This window comes from Carassius gibelio, chromosome A25, assembly GCF_023724105.1.
Source record: "Carassius gibelio isolate Cgi1373 ecotype wild population from Czech Republic chromosome A25, carGib1.2-hapl.c, whole genome shotgun sequence".
NCBI classification, from domain to species: Eukaryota; Metazoa; Chordata; class Actinopteri; order Cypriniformes; family Cyprinidae; genus Carassius; species Carassius gibelio.
Window position 1 is genome coordinate 12,043,308 of NC_068395.1, and position 23,554 is coordinate 12,066,861.

At 37.2% G+C, this 23,554-nt stretch overlaps 1 protein-coding gene across 4 annotated transcripts in view; it reads left to right on the forward strand.

Moving 5' to 3' along the window:
- The window catches only part of LOC127947334 (transmembrane protein 266-like), a 64,618-nt gene that overhangs the window by 19,947 nt on the left and 21,117 nt on the right, over positions 1–23,554 (forward strand). For 2 of the 4 annotated variants that reach the window (XM_052544398.1, XM_052544399.1), the window contains exon 3: positions 13,231–13,419. The exons of 1 other annotated variant lie outside the window; for it this stretch is intronic. In XM_052544398.1, coding sequence (XP_052400358.1) covers positions 13,231–13,419 — 189 coding nt within the window. Of the gene's footprint in view, positions 1–13,210; positions 13,420–23,554 lie in introns of all 4 variants that reach the window. One more of the 4 variants, XM_052544400.1, reaches the window with a different exon arrangement.

Consider the following 23,554-nt stretch of genomic DNA (forward strand, 5'->3'; position numbering starts at 1 on the left):
TATAGCTTTTGCTAACCTGGTCGTATAGGAGGATATGCGATTTTCAGGATAAACCGACGACGACGCATTGCACGGTAACGTGACGTAGAACCCGTGATCGTCCATGGCGGTCCTTCGCCGGTATGATCTCGTCCGTTAAACGACGGGGTGTTTTAAGTCCAGCAGAGTTTTTTTATCTATGTAACTATTAAATTTTGAAGGCCACCCTAGCCATTTCACTAAAACGAGCGTAGATTTCCCTTGTTTTTTCTGGCCTAAAATCTTTTCCACCTTAAAAGATTTGTTTTTACTCACAATTATTTTTTGCAGCTCTTTTTCGTAAAAAACCCCCTCGATGACATCGCCGTCATAATCGGTGAGTCTGTAGACCGGGGGTTGACGCGGAATACGCGAGGATACGGTGAAAAATTCCTCCGTGTAGTTCTGCTCATAACCTTTCGCGAACGGACCTCTCACTTTAGAAATCCTGACGACGTCGCCGACTTTGAAATTAAATACGGATCTCTCGGTCTTCTTTATATCGCCGTACAAGTTTTGAAACACTTGATCCTCGTTTACTTTACCGACGTCCACGGGTCTCATTCTGATACTTCGATGATAACTGGTATTGTACCCCTGCACGATGTCTTGTAAAACATCTATGTATCGACGGGAATTTGTAGCCGTTAAAAATCGCCACATACGACTTTTTAAGGTTCTGTTAAATCGTTCCACGACGCTGGCTTTCAAATCGGTAGCGGTAGCGAAATGATTAATGTCGTGCTTTTTCATCACATCTTGAAATTGTTTGTTAAAAAATTCCTTTCCCTGATCCGTCTGCAATTTCTGAGGCACGCGGCCCTCTTCGAGGATAGACTCGAACGCTCTAGCGACCTCGAGACCGCTCTTATTCTTCAACACACGAACCCAGGCGTACTTGCTAAATACGTCTATGCACGTCAGCAGATATTTATGACCGTCGTTATCCTTAGCGTAGGCGATCATGTCGACGAGATCGGCCTGGAACTGAGTATCGACCCCGTACACGACCACTCTGTTTCGTTTGTATTTTATAGGCGCTGGTTTGTGTAATGTGTAAGCGTCCTCACCAGCCAGCCATTCTGAGACCTGTTTATCGCTTAGACGGACCCCGGTGTCTTTCAAGACGGCGTCTTTTAATCGTTTTTTACCGCCTAAAGAGCCAGGGTTGGAGGGGGTGTAATAAGCCTCTTTCATGAGCTCCGACATGGTGCCGTCGCAACCGTCAAAAAGAATGACGCGTACAAGCGGTTTGAATCAATCTTTTATTAAAAAAAATGTTACAGGATATAATTACGAGTAAAATGGATATAATAAAAGATAGTAAACATGGATATAATAGAAATACTATAAGTAAAATGGATATAATAAAAGATAGTAAACATGGATATGATAGAAATACTATAAGTAAAATGGATATAATAAAAGATAGTAAACATGGATATGATAGAAATACTATAAGTAAAATGGATATAATAGAGGATAGGAAAGATGCTATAAGTAAAAATGGAAAATACAACATGTAAAAAAAATACATACTCTCTGATTAAAAAAAAGAATGGGGTTAATACGATTCAACATGCAAAATGGATATAATGATGTTACATACACAGACTAAAATGTACAACGGTTATAACAGGGATGTTACAGGATACAAAATGGATTAATAATACCGTCAGTGGTAATCTAACCAGAAAAGAAAATCGCGGCAGGCCATCATGTTTTTGTCAAGGATGTAAGCTACGTACATTACGACAATTTTGTCCACGTTTGTAATCACTTCGAGGATTTTGACAACGTCGTCCTGATCATCGGAGTCATATTCTTTTGATTTCTTCATTAGCTCGATGCAGACATCTGCCACGTAGGTACAAGTACTCAGCAGATCGGTGATCTCGAGCGGGGATCGTGATTCACACAACATATCTAGAACCTGTTTTATCATTACAATGGGTGGATCGTTACCGTCAACACATTTGTCCGTCAAATAGTCCCACGAGCTAACCAGTCCTCTTATATACGCCATATTTTTCTTTAGATTTGCCTCGCGCACGGTATCGTGACACGGAGTATCGGGGTGGGATGCGTCCATAATAATCTTGCTCACGAGATTCGTCATCTGCTCTCTGTAATGGTCTTTAAACAATAATTCCATACAGTACTTTAGGCTACAGGCTGCACCCATGTTGGAGGCGGTTTGGTCACTGGCCATTCGCGTTTGGGAGATTTTCCCAGAGATCAACGACGTCGCCGACTATTTCCTTGCAGGGTTTGTCCAGAAGTCTCGCCCTGATTTCTTCCACCTTGGAGACGATGAATGGTTCGTCTTTTAATTCGCGCAGAATAGTCCCGACTGTTCCTTGAATACGATGGGGTTGAGATTTTAATCCGCACCGCTCCAGGAGGGTAGTGATGATGGAATGAAAAGAGGGTTTAAACAGCTTGCCCGAAAGTTCGTCAAAGTGTGTGTCGAAGTAGTAGTTGGGAGGGTCAAACAGACAGGAATGTTGCAGCTGACTAGGATGGTCAATCGCGCAACCCTCGCACTCGTCCTTCTGCTTATCGTTGATGAGATGTTGCAGTAAAACCACGGTCGCGGCTTTCACGATTTTGAATCCGACGTCGGTGAAACATCCGTCTACGACGTCGAAGTCAGGATTAGAATGAGGAAGGGTTCGGTCGAATGTAGAGGAGTCTTGCGATTGGACCCCTAAACTTTTGTCCCCTCTTTGGGGGCTGGGGGTCCCGATCATCAGATCTGAGTCTAAGCTACGTTTGATAGGTGGTCCGAAGTAGTTTTGGAGGTCCGAGGCTTCAGCGGTGACGATGTTGTTGGGAGCCCAATCATTTTCAAGGCACGATTCTAACTCTATGCGCCGTCTGACCGTTTTAGCCGAGACCCAGTCGTTGTGGAGGCCCGATGGACCGCCGGCGTCAGCCGGAGTATGTAGGGTTGCGTCGTCGGAAGGGTCGAGAATGCTGTCGAAAGAGATACCGCAGCTGCATACGTGGTCTTCGGCCATGGTTTATAAATGATGCTCGGGAGGGTCGAGTCGCGGTATTTTATGATCGCTGTGGAAAAAAGGGGAGGGGGGCGTTGGAGCGCTTCAGCCTTGATTTATACACGGCGCTTGACGAGGTCCGAGCGTGGAGCTTTAGAATGGTTGTAGTGAATGGGCGGGGACGGCAGAGAGTATGTGCTGCTCCGAGCACATCTCTCGGGGTGGAACAGTTGCACTTTAATTTTGTTGTATCCGTCATGCATGTCACACCATTTGAACATTTTGTTGATGGTTGAAAAAAGCCTATTCAGTAGATCCAGATCGCACCACTTGAACAAAAACTGCATTTCATACAGATCGTGATGCTCGTTAGGCAGGATGCGTCCAAACCGTGTGTTGTTGAGCTTTGTCTTGTCTTTACAGCAGAATATGTAAACAGAATCATTCGGTCTCTTTTGAGTATGGTCACCCACCACACGGTACCGGACATTCGGGGTCGTCCCGTCCCACTCCGCCACGTACAAAGGCTCCTCGCCACCGTCATTCAGATCATTCCAGACACGTTTGTAAAATAGAGACCAGTCTTTTTCAGGAAATACCAGACACTCGTCTTCCCCAGCCTGAAACTCACCGAGGCCGTCGGTGGTGTAGAGCGTAACGACTCGAGTTGGTTTGTGAAATTTGTATCCAAATACGCGGTTACTACGCATCATAAATTCACCTTTAGTCCATTCTGAAATTTCATGGAGAAAACTTGTCAAACGGATGTGTCCGAAAGGTTTTCTCGGCGCCATAGTCAGGCTATTCAACATCCTGTTGCTCAGTCCCAAATCTGCCGATTGAGGGGAGGATAAACCATCCATGCTCATGTAGCTCATGTTTCCCTTTCCGGTGATGCGTGTAGAACACACCGACCCCATTTATACACCGCTCATAAATGTAATGGGAGGGGGAGAAGCCTTATAACCACACACATAACCTTATAACTGTGATAAACTTCAAACAAGCTAACTGACGCAGAGTTCAAACAACCGGCACACACTTCAAACAAACTAACGGTCAATAGGGTAAAACTTTCTGTCAAAACCGCATGATCGATGATTGGGGAGTCTTTCATATACCTTTATAATTTAGAACTAACAGGTCAATAGGGTAAAACTTTCTGTCAAAACCGCATGATCGATGTGTGGGGAGTCTTTCATCTTACGTTTAAACTAGCCGTCAAAACCATGATTTAAAACTAATTAGGTCAATAGGGTAAAACTTTCTGTCAAAAGCACATGATCGATGCTTGCAAAGGTCATAGGTTAACCCTTGAAGTCGGAAAGTTCCGCCCATCCATCATAAGGTTACCGGAAGTTCAACCTGTCAAAAGGTCAAAGGTCAAAGTCATAAATCATCATGATAGGTAGTGCAGTATATTAACTACTCTCATACCAGCCCGTCTGGTACCAACAACCATTCCATGTTCAAAGTCACTGAAATCTTTTTTCATCCCCATTCTGATGCTTGGCTTGAACTTCAGCAGGTCGTCTTCACCACATCTAGACGCCTAAATGCATTGAGAAGCTGCCATGTGATTGGCTGATTAGCAATTTATGTTACCAAGCAATTGAACAGGTGTAACTAATAAAGGGCCGGTGGGTGTTTGTCCTTCTATTCAACACACAATGTGTGTGTGTGTGTGTGTTTGATTGTGCACACGTGCATGCATACTCATGTGCTCATGTTTTCACACACGCATGCTTACATGCATTCTGACACACCCTGAGGACGCCTTTGTGCTTGAAACAGGTCACCTAACATTTAGGTCTGCCTTGTTGTTTTGTGCAAAAGCTGATCATTTTCTCATTGTGATATTCAACATTTACAACACAGCCCTCTCTGCTTGTTCTACTTTGAAGACTGTAGTACCATCCAGTTTAACCAACAGTCAGTATTTATGATTTGCCCATATAATAATATATTCCACATTAAATGATGCTGCACACAAACTATTGGGACAGTTTTAAATATATTTTAAATGTTTTTGAAATTAAATTAAATAAGGCATTTATATAGCGCTTTGTTTATTGCTGTACACCTAATGAGCTTTATAATTATATGAGGGGGGTCTCTCCTCAACCACCACCACTGTGCAGCTTCCACAGTACAATGGTGCTAGTGCGCTCACCACACACCAGCTACAGGTGGAGAAGAGAGAGAGAGAGCCAACTGGGTGGATGGGGATTACTAGTCTTTAATGCCTCTGCAAAAAAAGAGGTAATGCAAACACAGTTTTTAATTAAAATTAGTTGATTTAAAGTGTTAAAATGTATCATTTTCCGCAGTGAATTGAATATCCATTCAACAGAAGTATATCAAAATGATGACATTGTTTAATAACCTGGATAGATACAGTTGAGAAGGTGGTGCCAAAACATAAATCAGCATTTGGTGTTTAAAAACAACTAATTTTCATCCTATATTAGTTATATATTACAAAATAGTTTATCTTTATATCTAATAGTTCATAACACAACTAGAAACATGGGATTTGTGCCACAAATGCTTCGAAATCAAGTCATGGGACATTGTACCATATGCCTCAATTTGCTTTAATAGTCTTTAATGCCTCTGCAAAAAAAGAGGTCATGCAAACACTGTTAGGCACAACACCAGACATCTGGTCTGATCAAAATATTCTTCAGAATAACTTGCTTTGCATCTTGGGTTTGGTCCAAATGAATCTTTTCTGGGCCCATAATATGCTGACACACTTTTTTCACCAGCATCTGCTTCATAACACGCCAAAGCTGTTGTTCTTATTTAACCTCGAAATACCACTCAATGTCACACAAGTCAATATGACTTCTGAATCTTTCAGACATTATTATATCAAGGCCGACCTATGCAAAGCACTTTGACTGGGACATGGGGATCTCACAGCTGGTGACAAAATGTCCTGCTGACGAACACAAACTGATGGCTCTCCGGATGAATGCTGGTCGCAGCATCTGGATGTGAAGGTCTAACAGATGTTACTAGGATATCATTTGACACCCATTTGGACACCCCATATGCAGTTTTACTACCTTATTTTAAGGACTTCATGTGGACTTTATGCTGGTCATATAATTAGAATATCATCAAAAAGTTTATTTATTTCACTAATTCCATTCAAAAAGTGAAACTTGTATATTATATTCATTCATTACACACAGACTGATATATTTCAAATGTTTATTTCTTGTAATTTTGTTGATTATAACCGACAACTACGGAAAATCCCAAATTCAGTATCTCAGAAAATTAGAATATAACTTAAGACCAATACAAAGAAAGGATTTTTAGAAAGTATGAGCTGGTAATTTGTAGGACACACTTGGTTTTCTGCCTCATTAATATTGTCCTCTGCAAATGGCTAGCAAGCTGTAATGAAGCTTGTATTTTCTCTGTGATTTGCAGTGTGTTTAGCGTGTACAGAAACCTATCAAGGGAGCTGTTATGATGACTTTAGCATTGTGAAACAGCATTTTATTCTCATAAATCAAATCTGTACTACATGAACTTGATATAAAAGAGAAGTGTTTAGTTAAAATATAAAGTTATTCAAATTTGAACATTGTAAATAGCTTTTTATGTTTGCACTCATTTTTACTGAGCTGATTTGCTTCTTAGAGAAACAGTTCTATTAAAGGAATAATTCATCCAACAGTGAAAATGTCATAATTTATTCACCCTCAAGTTGTTCGAACCCTGTATGAGATTCTTCTGTTAAGCACAAAAAGGAGATATTTTGAAGAATGTGAGTGAACGAACATTTCCTGGAAGCCATTGACTTCCATAGTATGGGGAAAAAATACTATGGAAGTCAATGGGGACCAGAAACTTGTTGCTAACATTCTTCAAAATATCTTCTTTTGCATTCAGACAGGTTTGGAACAACTTGTGGGTGAGTAAATGATGACAAAATGTTCATTTTAGTGTAGACTATCCCTTTATTGTAACCTAACGCGTGATTTTTCTGCATGCCTGCATAGTCTCCTCTTGGGGATTCACTGAGGTTCATGTTCAGTCCAGCTCCGCACTTTTCAAGTGAAGGTGCTTTCACTTTGCCGTCTGTGCATTTCTATGTTCGAGCGCAGCGTGAGGTGCGAGCTATTTAGATACTGCAGAAGATCACAGCATCTCTGTGAAACACCTGCTAGAGACCAGCAGTTCCTCTTAAAACATCAACAATATGTTCACAACAGAAACATATATATACTTCTTTTTCAAGTTTCTTAACATGCATCAAACATTTGTATTATTTTAGTACTTGAGGATTACTGGAATACCCAACACAATGTCCTTGAAAGTCTAAAAAAGGGGGTTGGAAGATATAATCAATTATAACATTTAAAAAAATTTAATGTATATGTAAAAAAAGTACAGAAACAAAAAAATGTCCCCTAAAGGTTAGCAGTTCTATTGGGGTATTTTTGTTAATACACATTTTTGGTAACCAGTTTTTATTTACTGTGTATTAAAGATATAAAGCTGGAAACCGTAGTACCAATAAACTAATGTTCGTCTCTTTGGGCTACTTTCTTATTTATTTCTATTGATTCTCTCCATCTGATTTATGACTGTGTGCTGTAAACTCACTGGGGGAAAAGTGATACCCCAGCTAGTTCATTTCAGTCAGTGGAAATAAAAAGAATTGTAAAGGGATATGGCAAAACACCTTCTGAATTAAAAAATGTGCATTTATGCGAGTGTGTAACCTTACCTGGTAACACTTTATTTATAGGACCAGTTGTCCAAAAATCCAGATTAAGATTTCCTGATAATTTACTCTCCTCCATGTCATTCAAGATATTTATGTCTTTCTATTTTCAGTTGCAAATAAATAAATAAAAATCTTTTTTCTTGTTTTTTTTTTTTTTTCATATAATGGACTTCAATGGTGGCCAATGGTTTAAAGTGCAGTTTCAATGCAGCTTCACATGGCTCTGCACAATCCCAAGCGAGGAATAAAGGTCCAGCGAAAGATTGGTCATTTTCCAAAATAAAATAAATAAATACATTTATATAGTTTCCAAGCATAAACGCACCTCTTAAATGTATTACCACACTTATAGAAAAATAGAAATACATGTTCCTTTCTTTGTAATAAACAACATAAGGTACATTAAACATCAAATTACATAAGGATTTCTCAAACTGGGGTTTATGAAAACAACTTCAGTGAGTTTGTGGATTGATAAAAACCCTTAACCTTAAACTTTGTTGAAACAAACAAAAAAAAAAAATCTATTATTATAAATACGCAAAATAATTACCAAAATATACATTTTATTTGTTTACCTTCTTGCCGTAAAGAGAGATGTAAAATAGAAAATAAAAATGGTTAAAAACAATATATTTAATCTGATTATGAGCATAAACGTCATTTAATCTAATTAGAAGTACTTAATTTCTGGAATGGATTATCTAGTCCAGATAATTAAAAATACAGAAATAAACAGCAATAATAAAAATCATAATTTTTCAACTTTTTGAATTTGAATATATTTCAAAATGTCATTCATCATAATAGAAAAAATATTCTTTTAAATTGCAAAAATATTTCACAATATTATGGTTTTAATTTTTAAATTAAGCCTTGGTCCAAAAACATAATGTATTATTAAAAAATATTTTTAATCTTTTTAAATGTTCCCAACCAGATTACAGTTATTTATTTTTTTATTTTGATTACATGAATATATATTTTTCACACAGTAATTTATTGATTTTAACTTTTCTCTTTGCATTTGGTATGCAGGTAAACAAACTATATCTTCTTAGTAAGTATTGTCATTATTTTTATTAATTCATTTTTTTTATCTTACATTTTTAGTAATAGATTTTCATCAACTCACAAACCCCCTGAAGTATTTTCACAAACCCCACTTTGAGAAACCTTGACATATGTGATGTTTAAAGTACTTCATGTGGCTTATGTAGAGAGCGAGAGAGTCAGCCAGCTTTGGTTAGATAATCTAATAATTTTTGGTATAACTTAAAATACTTTAAGTGACATAAATGCATTGCATATTTTGGACAACACTGGATAAACGCATCTTCTAAATAAAGAGAATAGTAATAAATAAATATAATGTGTGTCATAAAAAAAAGCAATTTTATATAAATTCTAATCAAGCACTCCGAAGTGTGGTTGGGTGTGATTTTACAGATAGCTGGAGAACTAGGGCCTCTCGGGCTCCTGTAACCCCCTCTAATTACATCAAAACTTGGTCTCATGTCTGTGTCCTCTACTGCTTGTCCTGTGGTGTGACAAACAGAAACTGTGGGCGTTGTGCCACTAGCGAACACTCATCAGTACCTGACAGCGCTAAGGCTTTGCGTATGGTTATTTGGAAATGTGATTCCGATGCCCTGAACAGTTTGTGCGTGTCAGCAATGATTAGCAATCGGTGGGAAGCAGTGCCAAATGTGCAGATAGCATCAGGGAGGACGGGACGACACATGCTGAGGCTGTCCTTTACCAGCCAGCCGGCATGAAGGGTGTGAAAAGAGATTTCGGGGAGAAGGGCGACCGAAGCACTGCTGTCATGGAGCATTATAGTGTGTGTAAAGCTATGGTAATGTACAGTGCACTACTGTAATTTATTGTAAACTTCAGTTAAAATCATTTGGGAGAAAAATAAATAAAATATTAAGAAATGCTTTTTTTTTCAATTTATGGCAATTAACCACATTTCCTTCCATTACCATAGTTTGTGCAGCTGTATTAATTAATTATTATTATTTTATTATTATTACTGTTATTGTGAAATTTATTAGCAATTTCTTAGTGAAAATATTTGTTTCATTGTATTATAGTACAGTAGTATTTATGAATATTAAGCTTTGAATTTTATTTTAATATTTAGTCATTTTGTAATTTTTAAACTATTTAGGTTACGTTTTATGTGTGGCAAAATGTCTGATTGCTTTCAATTAAATTTAAATTAAAAATGTTTTTAACAGTTTTAGTTAACAATAATAACACCGTTATGGTCATTTCAATTACTGAATAACAATTTTAAAAAGTAAAGCGATAAATCAAATGCTTCTAAATGTAAAATTCTACTTAATACAAAATACTAATGCTATTTTTAAATGCTAAATAATTCCTTCTTTAGTTATTTTGCCGCCCGCAGTTGGAATCAGCTTCTGGACTCATCTGCTCATCTGTTTAGCTGTGCATTTATTGAATGAGTAATGTCCGAACTGATTGCACTGTATTTTTTTTTTTTTCATGTAAAATCATTTTCTTCTCTAACTGTTTTTAAATTCATTTTAAATAAGTCAATTTGTAAATAATTTTCAAAGTTTTAAAATTGCTTGTTTTATTTTTATTATTTTTCTACTTTCTACATGATTATTTTACTTTCTTTTATGTAAAGCACTTTGAATTATCAGTGTACGAAATGTGCTATATAAATAAACTTGCCTTGCCTATACATATTTAAAAATAATATGACTAAAATATATATATATATATATATATATATATATATATATACATACATACATACATACATACATGTTTATATTTGTTTTGTTTTTTTTACGGCCCCCAAATAAAATTCCTTTATATATTTCAAAAACCATATTTGTTTCTTTTTATTCTGGGGTAACTATAACATGTCCTAGACTGATTTCTTCAGATTCACCCAATCATTCATTCATGTTTGAAACTTTGTTCACTCAAAACACTCCACACACAGATAAACGAAGAGCTGGAGAAATTACAGGATGTTTGGGTCCACAGACATTAACATTTTAAAGATTGGGGTGAGCCAATATCCAGCAGAAACACTTGCCGGCATAAAATCACCATCTCATAATGTCAATCCATACATGCATACAGTACAGTATAGTCTCTCTGTTGACCCTGTATTCACTGTGGCAGTGTTTCGATTTTGTCCATACTATTACAAGCTTCCTTTTTTGTGTTTTCCTTTGCACTGGCATAATTTATCTTCCCTCATCCGGCACGCCTGGGATGGAAGCCAAAACCCAGGTTTCTGCCCCTCTCTGCCTCTGTTCTGTCCTTTCTTCTGCCCTTGATTAAGCCGTCTTAAGGGTCTTGAGTATTGATTTCAGTTATGAGCATACATTATGATTACAATTATCACATTGCCGCTTATTTTGTAAGTATGACCACTTGTCCGACTGCACAGATGACTAGTTTCCATGCCCTCTATGCCATTAACTGCAATTATAGGAGAAGTTCTACCAAAAATTTACATTTTGTCATTATTTACTCTGGGGTTTTGTGAATCTGGGTGAACTCTTCCTGTAAGTTTCCACAATATCAAGAGCAAACGGCAAATTGTAAGCGTTGCAGAAGTATATATTAGTTGACTTGTTTGCAGTGAGATTGAGAACAGCAATCCCAGTCTGCAAACGTGAGTAGAATCAGTGCATTGAATCCAATAAATCAAAGACAAAACAGGGCAGAACCGGCCATGACATCCAACTGTGGGACTTTGTTGTTTTGCCACAATATTGTGCTTTGAAATTCTCTCGATACCTCATTATTGTGGGATGCGACGCATGATGGTGCGACCATGATGAATATTCTGGGTTTAGGAATCAATCTGGACACGTGGGACGCCGGCCTCAACTTAATCTGCTTTCATGCATTTCTTATGTTGCCATTGAGGTTTCAGACGCATTTCCATATTCCATGTCTGCTATTTGCGGCCGTGCCCTATTTAAGATTCCTCAATCTGCCTCCCGTCCGTTTTAGAGTCACATCAGTCAGCAATCTGCAGGTATACGTCTCAATAATGGGGTTCTGGGTCTCTGTGGCGTTTGTGATTCAGTTCCTTCTCCTGTTGCTAGTCGTTCATTGTGTGTCTCATGCATCATGCATTGTTGAAAAAAACAAACAAACATGCTCCTCATCCCTGACCTCTCCTGCGTTCTTAACCATGGCATGATTTTTTCCCTCTTCTTTATGCCATATATACAGTTCCCCTTGTGTATTGCTTTTGTACGATTTGGCTTTCCTTCAGAACTGGCGGTTTTCCATATACTAACTCCAGGACTTTTATTTTATAGCCTTGTTTCCTGTTTTTGTGCTGCACACTTCTTATACGGCGCCTGCCATTGTTTGCATATTCAAAAGTTAACATGAAACAACTCCTATTGCTTCAATATTGTGACATTTCCAACTGAAATAAAGAAATCATTGTTGAGGAAAGTTACTAATTGTGTTACTTAAGCCCCTTTCACACTGCACGTCGGACCCGCAATATTTCCGGAACATTGCCGGGTCGCTTTCTGTGTGAAAGCAACCACGTCCCGGGATCGATTACCGAATTGAACCCGGGTCGGGGACATAGTAACAAAAGCCAGATCTAATTCCGTGTCGAAGTGATGACGCGTGTTATCGCATGACTCTTTTACCGGCTGTTTTGAAGGAAGATCAACATTAGCGACGAAAACATATGTGCAAACTGTAATAAAGCAGATCAGTTAGTTCCTCACTTTTCGCGCTGACGCCGAGATCGTTTGCTTGCTTCAGTTAAAGTATAACGTGCCAAGCGTTGTCGACTCGTACATTACACGTCACGCTCTGATGTCACGTGTCGTTACGGGATCTTCAAGGGTTGTGTGTGAAAGCACGCACATATACCGGGTCATCACTGGCAGTGTGAAAGTGCCAAATCTAGCGACCAGGGAACAATTACAGGAACACTTTACCCCTGTATTTGCCGGAATGGCAGTGTGAAAGGGGCTTTAGTTACTTTTATGGAAAGTAATGCATTACATTATTTTTACAAAATACCTAGTTATTTGGGGGGGGGGGGGGTAATATGATGACATGTAATGTGAATCAACTTTCACACCAAATTCAACTTCAATCAAAATGAATCAACTTCCCAGTGCAATGATTGGAAATTGTTTCGTTAAATGAAGTGGTTTTTGAAGGTGTTTAGAGGATGGCAGCTGAAAAACATTTTGGTATACGATTATGTTAAATAATTCACAGTAAGACCATAAACATGTTGATTTAATTTCATGTTGTCTTCCCATCTGTAATAATAAAGTAGGTAGATGTCGAATGTACTCTGTGGTTTAGTATGTAAAGTCTCTGTGGTAATCCAGGTCATCTTTGAGGTCATCTCATTTAAGACAGTTCATGTAAGAAGACAATAGAGTAGTGTGTCCCGTGTGTCCCCAGGCCCCCTCAGCAGGCGGCAGCGCCGGACCTGGAGGTGATCTCCCAGCAGGTGGAGGATGAAGGGCAGTGCATGGCTCCAGTGCAGCTGGTCAGCTTCACCTACAGGGATCTTCCTCTGGCTGCCCTGGACCTCTCGCTGGCCGGATCCCAGCTACTATCCAATCTGGATGAAGAGGACAACCAAGAGGGGTAAGAAACAGCGAGTACACCAGTGATACTGCACAGAAACGCGTACACGCACGTTCATGCAGTTGTGCAATTGGGGACTTCCCACTTATTCCAGTGCTATGTAACTAACCCAAATACAAAAAATAGAACTTCTTAAAAGTGAATGTAGACATTTAGACTTTGTGAATAGCTTTTTAACACACTCACAAATTTTTTTATTAAAAACGTTTGGAATACAATTTTAGATATTGTACGTCAAAGATGTAATGTTGTGTTGCTCGATGTTTCTTTGTATTTTTTAATTTATTTACTATACAATTTTTTTTTTCACACCATTTTTTTCAGTGTACCCATAAAGAAAAAAGTTATAAAAATATATTTAATATTAAAAAAAAAAATTGTTTTTAAATTTAGTTTTGTCCCCAAATGGATTTTTTTTTTTTACTATTAAAACTATTATAAATATCAACGTATCACTATTAACTATTTTTAAATAAGTTAAAAACTGTTTTTTTGCTAAGCATGTACACACACAAGAAATTATCATTTGAAACACATTATAATATTAAATGTAGAGGCATTATATAAAATTTTAGTCTGAAAACTCGAATGTAACATTTTGACAGTCTCTCGTTGTTGGCGCAGTGCCACTTTCAGTTATCATCGGATAAAGGATTCCGCAGAAACGTACGCCAGGCTGGGAGAGAAATAATCAGAAATCCAAAAAATCAGGAAGAACAGCATACTCTCACTTACATCAACGATACTGACTTTTAACTGGAATTTCAGGAATTCATTTAACCCTGCCTGGAAGGGGTGAGGTAAAAATAAGTCCAAACTTGTCTTATAAACAATGCTAGCAGTATCTAAAATAGCCGAGATAGCAATCTTTATTGCGTATGACATAAAGTAGTACTTTAAAGGAATTTGTTTATAAAATGTTGGCATGCTCAGATGATTTGTAATGCAGAACTGTATATTTCAGGTTTATTTACCAACTCTGTTGCAGTTAAAAAAAAAACCTAAAAACTAATATTTTTGGCTTGATATTTGAATTTATTTTTAAGATTTTTGGAAACTCGAAGCAAAATTCTATCTCTAGAGACAAAAATCATTTTTGATTGTTGCTGCTGTACTATTATTAAAACTATCCTGAGATTGACAGAAATCCATAAATGGTTTTGATCGAATAAGTTTAAGCTTTCCAAACCGTTACGCTTTTCAATAAATGGATGCATTTTTGTCATTTGTAGCAAGACTAGCATGCCTCTGTTATCCATATCATCCTGTTGCATCATTTTTTTTTATTTTTAGATCAACATTTTACTGCTTGTGCAACTCTAATCTCACTGAGTCAGACTTGATTATCAGTACAAAATATAGATTGCTTGAGCAACATATGACGTGACCAATCAGTGCAGTCATTGTTTTCGGACATAATAAGTGCAAAGACCAATGTCGTAACGTGTCTCTCCTACAGCATGTCCCAATTGTTTTCAAATGCCGGATGTTTACCGCCGGAGGTTGGATTCTCGACTACTTCACACCATATTTTTAAATGCCAGCTTTCAGTGGGTGTATTTGTGTTCCTCGGTGGGTAGTGTGCTAATGTGGCTTTAAAAATCATCTGGCAGCCGCACTGCATGCTGGGAGTGTGGAGCACCCAGGCCTCTATGGCTCAGAATGGGTTTTTGGCAGTCGATGCTGCTGTCCCGTCTGGGTAGCGTGACTCACCACGGACGGCCACTGTGTGATGCTCTGCCACATGCAGGGAAAGTTGACAAACACCATAAGCTTAATTATGGCAGCCGACACACTTTCCAAAAAGCCACGCCTGTGTGTGTGTGTGTGCGAGTGTTAGACAGATGGTCCGTGCAAACTCTTGAATTTGTGATTGCGTGAGTGTATTTCTGAGATGTCAGCACAAAATAGGATGACGGATGTCATTAATGTGGAGATTAATGAACGCTCTTATTTAAAAATTTTAAGCAATAACTTACAAGTACAGGTGTCTTTCGGTTTGTCGCTCCATCATCGCATTGGTCCAAAATTAGATGATATTTATGTCTGTGATTCCAAACACATTGTATAGCAGTTTTGCGTATACAGGTTTAAGCATATTATACATTTTTCATAAATCCAAATATATAAACTACATTCTAAGCTGTTATTTTATTTCTTTTATTTTTAATGTGGCATGTAGAACAATTTTAAGCGATAAAAGCTATTATTACAAGTACAGTTTTCTTTCGGTTTACTTTGGCCCATTACAATAATCCACATATGTAAACTACACACCAAGTTTTGTTTACAGTATTAGTTTTTTTTTAAGTGTGGTATCTAGAACGATTTTACGCAATAAAAACGATTATTTACGAGTACACTGTTATTTGGGTTTATGCTGTCCCATCACAATAATCTACAATCAAATATGTTCTAACTGTCTATCATTAAATCACTTTGTACAGAAATTTCGCGTTTTCTCAAATTTTATTTTCAAAGTATATATTTTTTTCAGATTTTGACGTTTTTGCACTCCAAATATGTAAACTACAAGTTTTGTTAATGGCATTTGTTCTATGTTAGGTGTGCTATCATTTATCAAGCGATAAAAAGCTATCACTTACAAGTACGATTTTCTTTCGTTATGTTGTCCCGTCGCATTAGCTTTTATTTTTATTTTTTTATAAGCTTTCAGAATTCAAAGATTTTTCAATCTGAACTTCATGCCAGCTTTTATTAATTTGTTTTATGTTAGATGTCATGGCTATGATTGTATCACATTGTACAGCAGTTTCACATTTTATCAAAATTGATATTACATTTTTGTAATCAAAATATGTAACCTACATTTGTTTTATTGTAGTTAGTTTCTTAAAACGCGGGACTGTGACTTAACCTAACATCAGCCAAAATACAGTGTTGTGAAAATGTCACACAAAATGTTTGTGCGTTTTCTGGTATTTCTGTCAGGTGTATTTTCTGTTTGGACATGCTTTCTGTCAGATCAGATTTGCTGAATTATATTATCTGACAGGAACTAATCACAGCTGCACAGATTTCCATAGAAAGCTCAACCAAGTCTAAGGGTTACGGTTATTCCAGGACACTGCGTTTGTGACAGTTTCACCCCGCCAGCATATCAACAGCTTTGTTTCCGTCTCCCGTAACTGTCAGTAGAGAAAGGGAGAGCACAGCCACGTCACAGGTCGTGTTTCTGGCGTGACTCACATCTGAAGCATGTACACAATGATAAACAGGATATATTAGCATGATTTGATGTCAGCCTTATTTGAACTAAGATAATAATAGAAACATGCCACAATGACAGTTCATTTTTTTATCCCGAAACTTTGGTGAATGCCACACAAAATCTGTATTTAAATAATGCATGGCTTACATTACTGCTTTTGCAGTTTAAAAGAAATGATAGCTAATTATTTATTTATTTCTAGTTTTATATTTAGAGAAACAAGTATTTGTAATGATTTTAACAATATTAACTTCCAGTGATCTGTATAAGTTATTTATGTGTTTGCATGGTCCTTAAGATTTAATATTGTAATATTGTATTTGAAGGTTTGAATTTGGATAAATGTCATTTCTGCATTCAAGGCATTTAATGCAGATATATGCATCTCTTCAGAGTTAAATCACCAGCATTTAGACTCTAATTGAAGTATTGAAATTGAAACTCACACCTTGTCATGAGCTACATGATTCCTTTAATCATAACAAACTCTTTGAACACAAGTAACACCACAGTAGATATGAAAGCGATCATGAAGTCTAGCACACTCACTGGTGGGCTGCACGTGGGCGGATGGTTGTAGTTGTGAGCTTCAGGGGGCATCAGTGCAAGGGCAAGACTTCCAATGTTTGGGTTATTATTAGCATGTGCTGGCACTAGGGCTTCCTGACCGGAACAGAGGAGTGGTGTGCGTGCGGACTGCCCACAATATTCATGCTTTCTTCTGTCTTTTTTTTTTTTAATTCATAACAAAAGGTACTACGCTGAGGAAAAAATGTATAATACATATTTGTTTTTGTATTTGAATGCAACTTTGTCTTTTATTGCAATGAATGGGAAATAATATGCTATTAAATGCTAAATATTGTATAGTGTGTGTGTGTGTGTGTGTATATGTATGTGTGTATATATATATATATATATATATATAATTTATTTAGTTATCTATTTATTTATTTTTGAGAATTATGTCTGTTGCTCCCTGGAGTACTGTGTTGTTGTTTTTTTTGTTTGCTACAATAGTGCATGTAAATATGAAATTCGTTGCATTGTTTTCGGTTGACTTTTTGTTGATCCACACAGGAAATCCAGTCAATTGACCAAAAATCTCTTGATAAATTAATGTTTATTCTTTTAGATTTTGCCCCTTGACTATTTATTTCCAAATGAATGCATTATCATTATATACATTTTATCTGTAAAATGCCATATTATATTGCTATTATTTAATATAATCAAATTGTGTATTTAAAAGATGTGTATTTGTACTGCAATCTCTGAAATAATATTGAGAGAAGTTTGTGCTCTTTATAAACTCTACTTTATCACTAAAATGTGACTTATTATTATTGTTTATTAATAGTTTGCTTTTCAAATATAGAATCTCTTAGAGATCAGGAGATGTTATTCTTAGCTTTGTTGTTGTTGTTTGTGTATTTAATCTTTTATATTCCTCTCCTGTAATTCTGAGGTTTGTCTGCTGGCTATGACTATTGTTTTTAGCTTTTGCTTGCTTGCTCTTGCCTGACTTTGTCTGTGGAACATGCATTTACCTCTGATCTGAAACCAGCCGCTCCCTTCATTATTACATTTAAAAGCAGCAAATGTAAGAGATTTGTGTTTTAGATCAGCGTGCAACTTTGTCATATAATCACATTCTGTGTTGATTCGGTGTTATTATCAGAAGCCAAAGAGCTGGTTAAAAAGCTTTGGCTGCGCTTGATAGATTGTTATCATAGTTCATGGTAATATCTTATGTATGCTGTGTGATTATTATGTTATTTTATATACAAACCTGATTCCAAAAAAATTGGGACACTGTACAAATTGTGAGTAAAAAAGGAATTGAATCATTTACAAATCTCATAAACTTATATTTTATTCACAATTGAATATAGATAACATATCAAATGTTGAAAGCGAGACATTTTGAAATGTCATGCCAAATATTGCCTCATTTTGGATTTCATGAGAGCTACACATTCCAAAAAAATTGGTGCAGGCAGCAATAAGAGGCCGGAAAAGTTAAATGAACATATAGGGAACAGCTGGAGGAACAATTCACAACTTATTAGGTCAATCATGATTGGGTTTTAAAAGAGCCTCTCAGAAGTCAAGATGGGCAGAGGATCATCAATTCCCCCAATGCTGTGGCGAAAAGTAGTATAGTAATATTAGAAAGGAGTTTCTCAGAGAAAAATTGCAAAGATTTTGAAAACATCATCATCTACAGTGCATAATATCATCCAAAGAGAATCTGGAACAATCTGTGTGTGTAAGGGTCAAGGCTGGAAAACTACACTGGATGCCTGTGATCTTCAGGCCCTTAGACGCATTGCATCACATACAGGAATGATACTGTAATGGAAATCACAACATGGGCTCAGGAATACTTCCAGAAAACATTGTCGTGGAACACAATCCGTTACCGGCTAAAACTCTATAGGCCAAAAAAGGAGCCATATCTTAACATGATCCAGAAGTGCAGGTGTTTTCTCTGGGACAAGGCTCATTTAAAATGGACTGTGACAAAGTGGAAAACTGTTCTGTGTTCAGACAAATCAAAATTTGAAGTTCTTTTTGTTAAACTGGGACGCCATGTCATCCGGACTAAAGAGGACAACCCAAGTTGTTATCAGCGCTCAGTTCAGAAGCCTGCATCTCTGATGGTATGGGGATGCATGAGTGTGTGTGGCATGGGCAGCTTACACATCTGGAAAGGCACCATCAATGCTGAAAGATATATCCATGTTCTAGAACAACATATGCTCCCATCCAGACGTCATTTCTTTCAGGGAAGACCTTGCATTTTCCAACAAGACAATGACCACATACTGCATCAGTTACAACATCATAGATGTGTAGGAGAAGGATCCTGGTACTGAAATGGCCAGCCTGCAGTCCAGATCTTTCTCCCATAGAAAACATTTGGCCCATCATAAAGAGGAAGATGTGACAAAGAAGACCTAAGACAGTTGAGCAACTAGAAGCCTGTATTAGACAAGAATGGGACAACATTACTTATCCTAAACTTGAGCAACTTGTCTCCTCAGTCCTCAGACGTTTGCAGACTGTTAGAAAAAGAAGAGGGGATGCCACACAGTGGTAAACATGGCCTTGTCCCAACTTTTTTGAGATGTGTTGATGTCATGAAATTCAAAATCAACTTATTTTTTCCTTAACATTTTCTTAGTTTAAACATTTGATGTCTCCTCTATGTTGTATTCTGTTTTTATTCATAATTTGTACAGTGTCCCAACTTTTTTGGAATCAAATTTGTATTTATTTATTGTGAAGGCTGTAAGTGCAATTGAGAGATCTGTCAAAACACTGATCGGTTCTGGTGAAGATTCGCGGCTTCGTTCTTTGTTTGTGTTCGACCTTTAGTTGTTCTCTAAAAGCCAAGACCCTGGCTGAAGTTTAGGCAGGCTGGTAACATGATGCTGTTAATGCCAGCACAAGTGAGGGGGGTTTATGTGGAGGCTTGAAGGCGCTTGTGGTACAGCTTTGGGCTCCGTGATTGCTTTTTCTAAAAGTGATTTCCTCAGAGACCAACTTGATGCCTCCTCAAGCTCTTGGTGCTGGAGACTCGTTGCCTGAGTTCAGATTCTAGTGAAGCAATGGTGTATGTGTCCATATGCAAACATGTTTAGTTGCTCCTTCTGCTGCCTTGTGTTTTAAATCAGTGCTTCGTAAGTCATGGGTAATTATACTGTATGAGTCTACTGTATATATGGTTCCTGTCATGATTCAAGCTAAATCAGATTTACTTTGAAGAACATTTTTTTGTTGTTGTTTTGTTTGTGCTTTTTTTCATGAAGAAGAGGCACTGCCGATGTACAAATTTAAAGCAATTATAAAACATATTTACATCATACACATCTGATGTTTACTCTTTATTGATTTCAAATCTGGAAGATTAAAAAAATATTCTAATATAATACATTTTGCTTTTTATTTCGTTTAAATCATTGTTATACAATAACTCTGTATATTACATTAACCAAATTATGCTGCCTTTTATACATAGCTTGACTAAATTCTAAGGCTGCATGACATAAACCCTTCACAAAGGCAATCCCAGAATGCATTGCAACAATTTCAGTGAAAATATTCACATGAAATAGTGGAAGAAATTGAGGGAAATATTATATATATATATATATAGGAAGGCACTGATATCAGCCAAAAAAAAAAAAAAAAAACATTTTATAGCTTTTAAATGATAAATATATTAAAGTATTGTTAAATTATATTATTATAATTGTGTACTATAATATTTTAGTTGTAAAACTGATGACCAATAAATATACTCAAATATTTAAAAATATCTAAATATTCTTTAAATATTATCATTTTGTAAAATAATAAACTCTTTTATGAATGTAAAATCAACCGATAAATATATTAAAATCTATATTTTTTTAATATAGTTTTCAATTTTTTTTATGTAGAAAATATTCATTTTAAGATGGATATTAAATTTTAAAAAAAGGATATTTATTTAGAGATTTACTAAATATTACATTTAGATATATTGATAGATATTTAGCATTTGTTTTTGTACTTTTTAGAGTATCACGTAGTGTTGCATGTGCTAATGACCAGCTCTTGGACTCAACCGTGACTCTCTCTTGCGTGTGACATGTGAAGCCTGATGGTGTGGCCTGTTGCCTGTGAAGAGCATTTCAAATCTTTCATTCTTTAAGCTCTGTTTTGGTTAGGACAGGAAGGCACCTCTCTGGAGTTTGGATTTTTTTCTCCTGGAGCAAGAGAATCAGTTTTTGACCGAGTTGCATGTATGACAGCACATTTCTCCAGTTCACGATCGATCCGTTTCAGGGTGTAATTCAGCCCTCTCTGCGGTTCAATCTGTCTCTCCTGCGTCTCACGTAGTGCTGATACTGATGTCCCTATAAACCTGTCCACTCCAGCACACGCATTTCCTCCCTGCTTTTTCAACTGTACAGTGTATGCACATGGTCTTAGAGAAAGTGCAAAGTAGCATTTTTATGTTTTTGAAATGTATGTGTCTACATTATTGTGTGATACTGAATATTTGTGTTCTTTAAAAGCTCCAGTTAGCCATGTAGAGATGATAGTCTAAGTCGAATGTCAGCAAACTACATTGTCAAACTGTATGATTTTCTCATCAAAAACTTAATGCAGATAAAAATAAAAACAGGAAATGAGATCATAGAGAGGACCCTTGCAGACCCTCATGACTGTGTGTCAAGGTCAGTAAGTCTCTTAAAATATCAGATAATTTTATTTTTTATGTTAAATATGTGACCCCTTATGTATGTTCATGTTCATGTATGCCAAATTTCAGTCCATCATCACTAGTCTTTTTCTTTATATCATGTGATTGACCTGCCTACACATGCCCTAATGTTTAACCCTTACATCTAGTATGACAGATTGTGGTCTGAGCCAACAAGGGCATGTCCTGTTCTCAAATGGCCCAGGTCAGGCTACAACTGTGCCCTCAGCACGGTTTGGTGCAGGAAAGGTGAAAGAGATCCAATCACGCTCTATAGCTCCACTCTGGAACTGGAGACAGTCAGTGTCCTTCTTACACAGCGGCTTTTTGTGCTGAAGTTTGGGTTGAACTTTCCCACTTCAGACCCATTCATCCATTATTTTAATACAGGTCACGGGTTTGGGTTTGAGTTTGACTAGCTGCTGCTCGATCAGCATAAAATAACAACCTCCAGCCATCGGCATGTTTCACCATGGCTCGTGGTCCCGGCGGTCTCACACTTTGTCCAGATTGCTGCTAGTACACTAACGCAGCTACGGCCTCAACTCCAATACCATACTTTATTTCACTGCGCACTGATATTGTTCAGATGGAAAGTATAAGAAGACTGACCACTTTTAGGAATAGAAGATCAGTTTGAGCATTTTGGGATACAGTTCACTAATTTATTCAGCTTTCAGATGATGTATAAATCTTAATTTCGAAAAATGTACACTTAAGTTTTGTGGTCCATGGTCACATTTGTAAATCACATCTAATAGAAATCCTTAGAAACTGCCTAGAAATGTCCTAGAAATACCCAAATAACCTCCCAGAATCACTCTGAACAATTTAGCATAAACACTTCTGAAGATATAAGCAACAAGTGGTGATGAGTTTTACTAACTTTACATGAGAAAATGTACAACTCTTTTAAGAACCACATTTTTATTCGACTTACAGTGTACTCACATGTAGTACTAATTTTCTAAATAATCTAATAATCTAAATTTTGTGCAAAAAAAATAATGTTAAGGGTCAACGATAGGTAATTTCAACATGAAATGTTATCAAATTGCTGTATAATGAAATGCAATATGTGCTGATTACAGCTCAGTGTTGTTGAGGCATCAGGAGACTTGGAGTTTGCATTTTTAGGAGGGCTTAAATTTACAGATTGCTAGGGTGGTATTATTAGACACCAGTGCACAGCCAAGCACAGATTCCATGTCTGATCTGCCCTTCCTGCTCGAATCGCACAAGGGCGAAGCCCAAAGCGTGCAAACACAGTCCTTCTGATCAAATGAAGGCACGGCCATGCTGTTAAGCAATCATCTTTTTGGCTGCGTCTGATAAGTGGAGTCTGTACTCTCCAGATGGTGTGTGTGTGTGTGTATGTTTGCACGTGTGTTTGTGTGTGTCTGTGGATGCATCTCAGAGAGCCACAGGATGAGGTCAGTCTGGCCACACTGGTCGGTCTTTCCCATGCTGCCAAGATCAGAATCCGCTCCCAAGAGAAGGAGCCCAGGACGCACAGCACAGCCTTGGAGCTCAGTCTGGAAAATAGTGCGCAAATGCTCGAGGTCCAACATTTCAGCAAAAAAAAAAAAGGGAGAGATAAAAGAGAGCATACTTGGTGCCAAAAGGGAGTGGAATTTGGATGG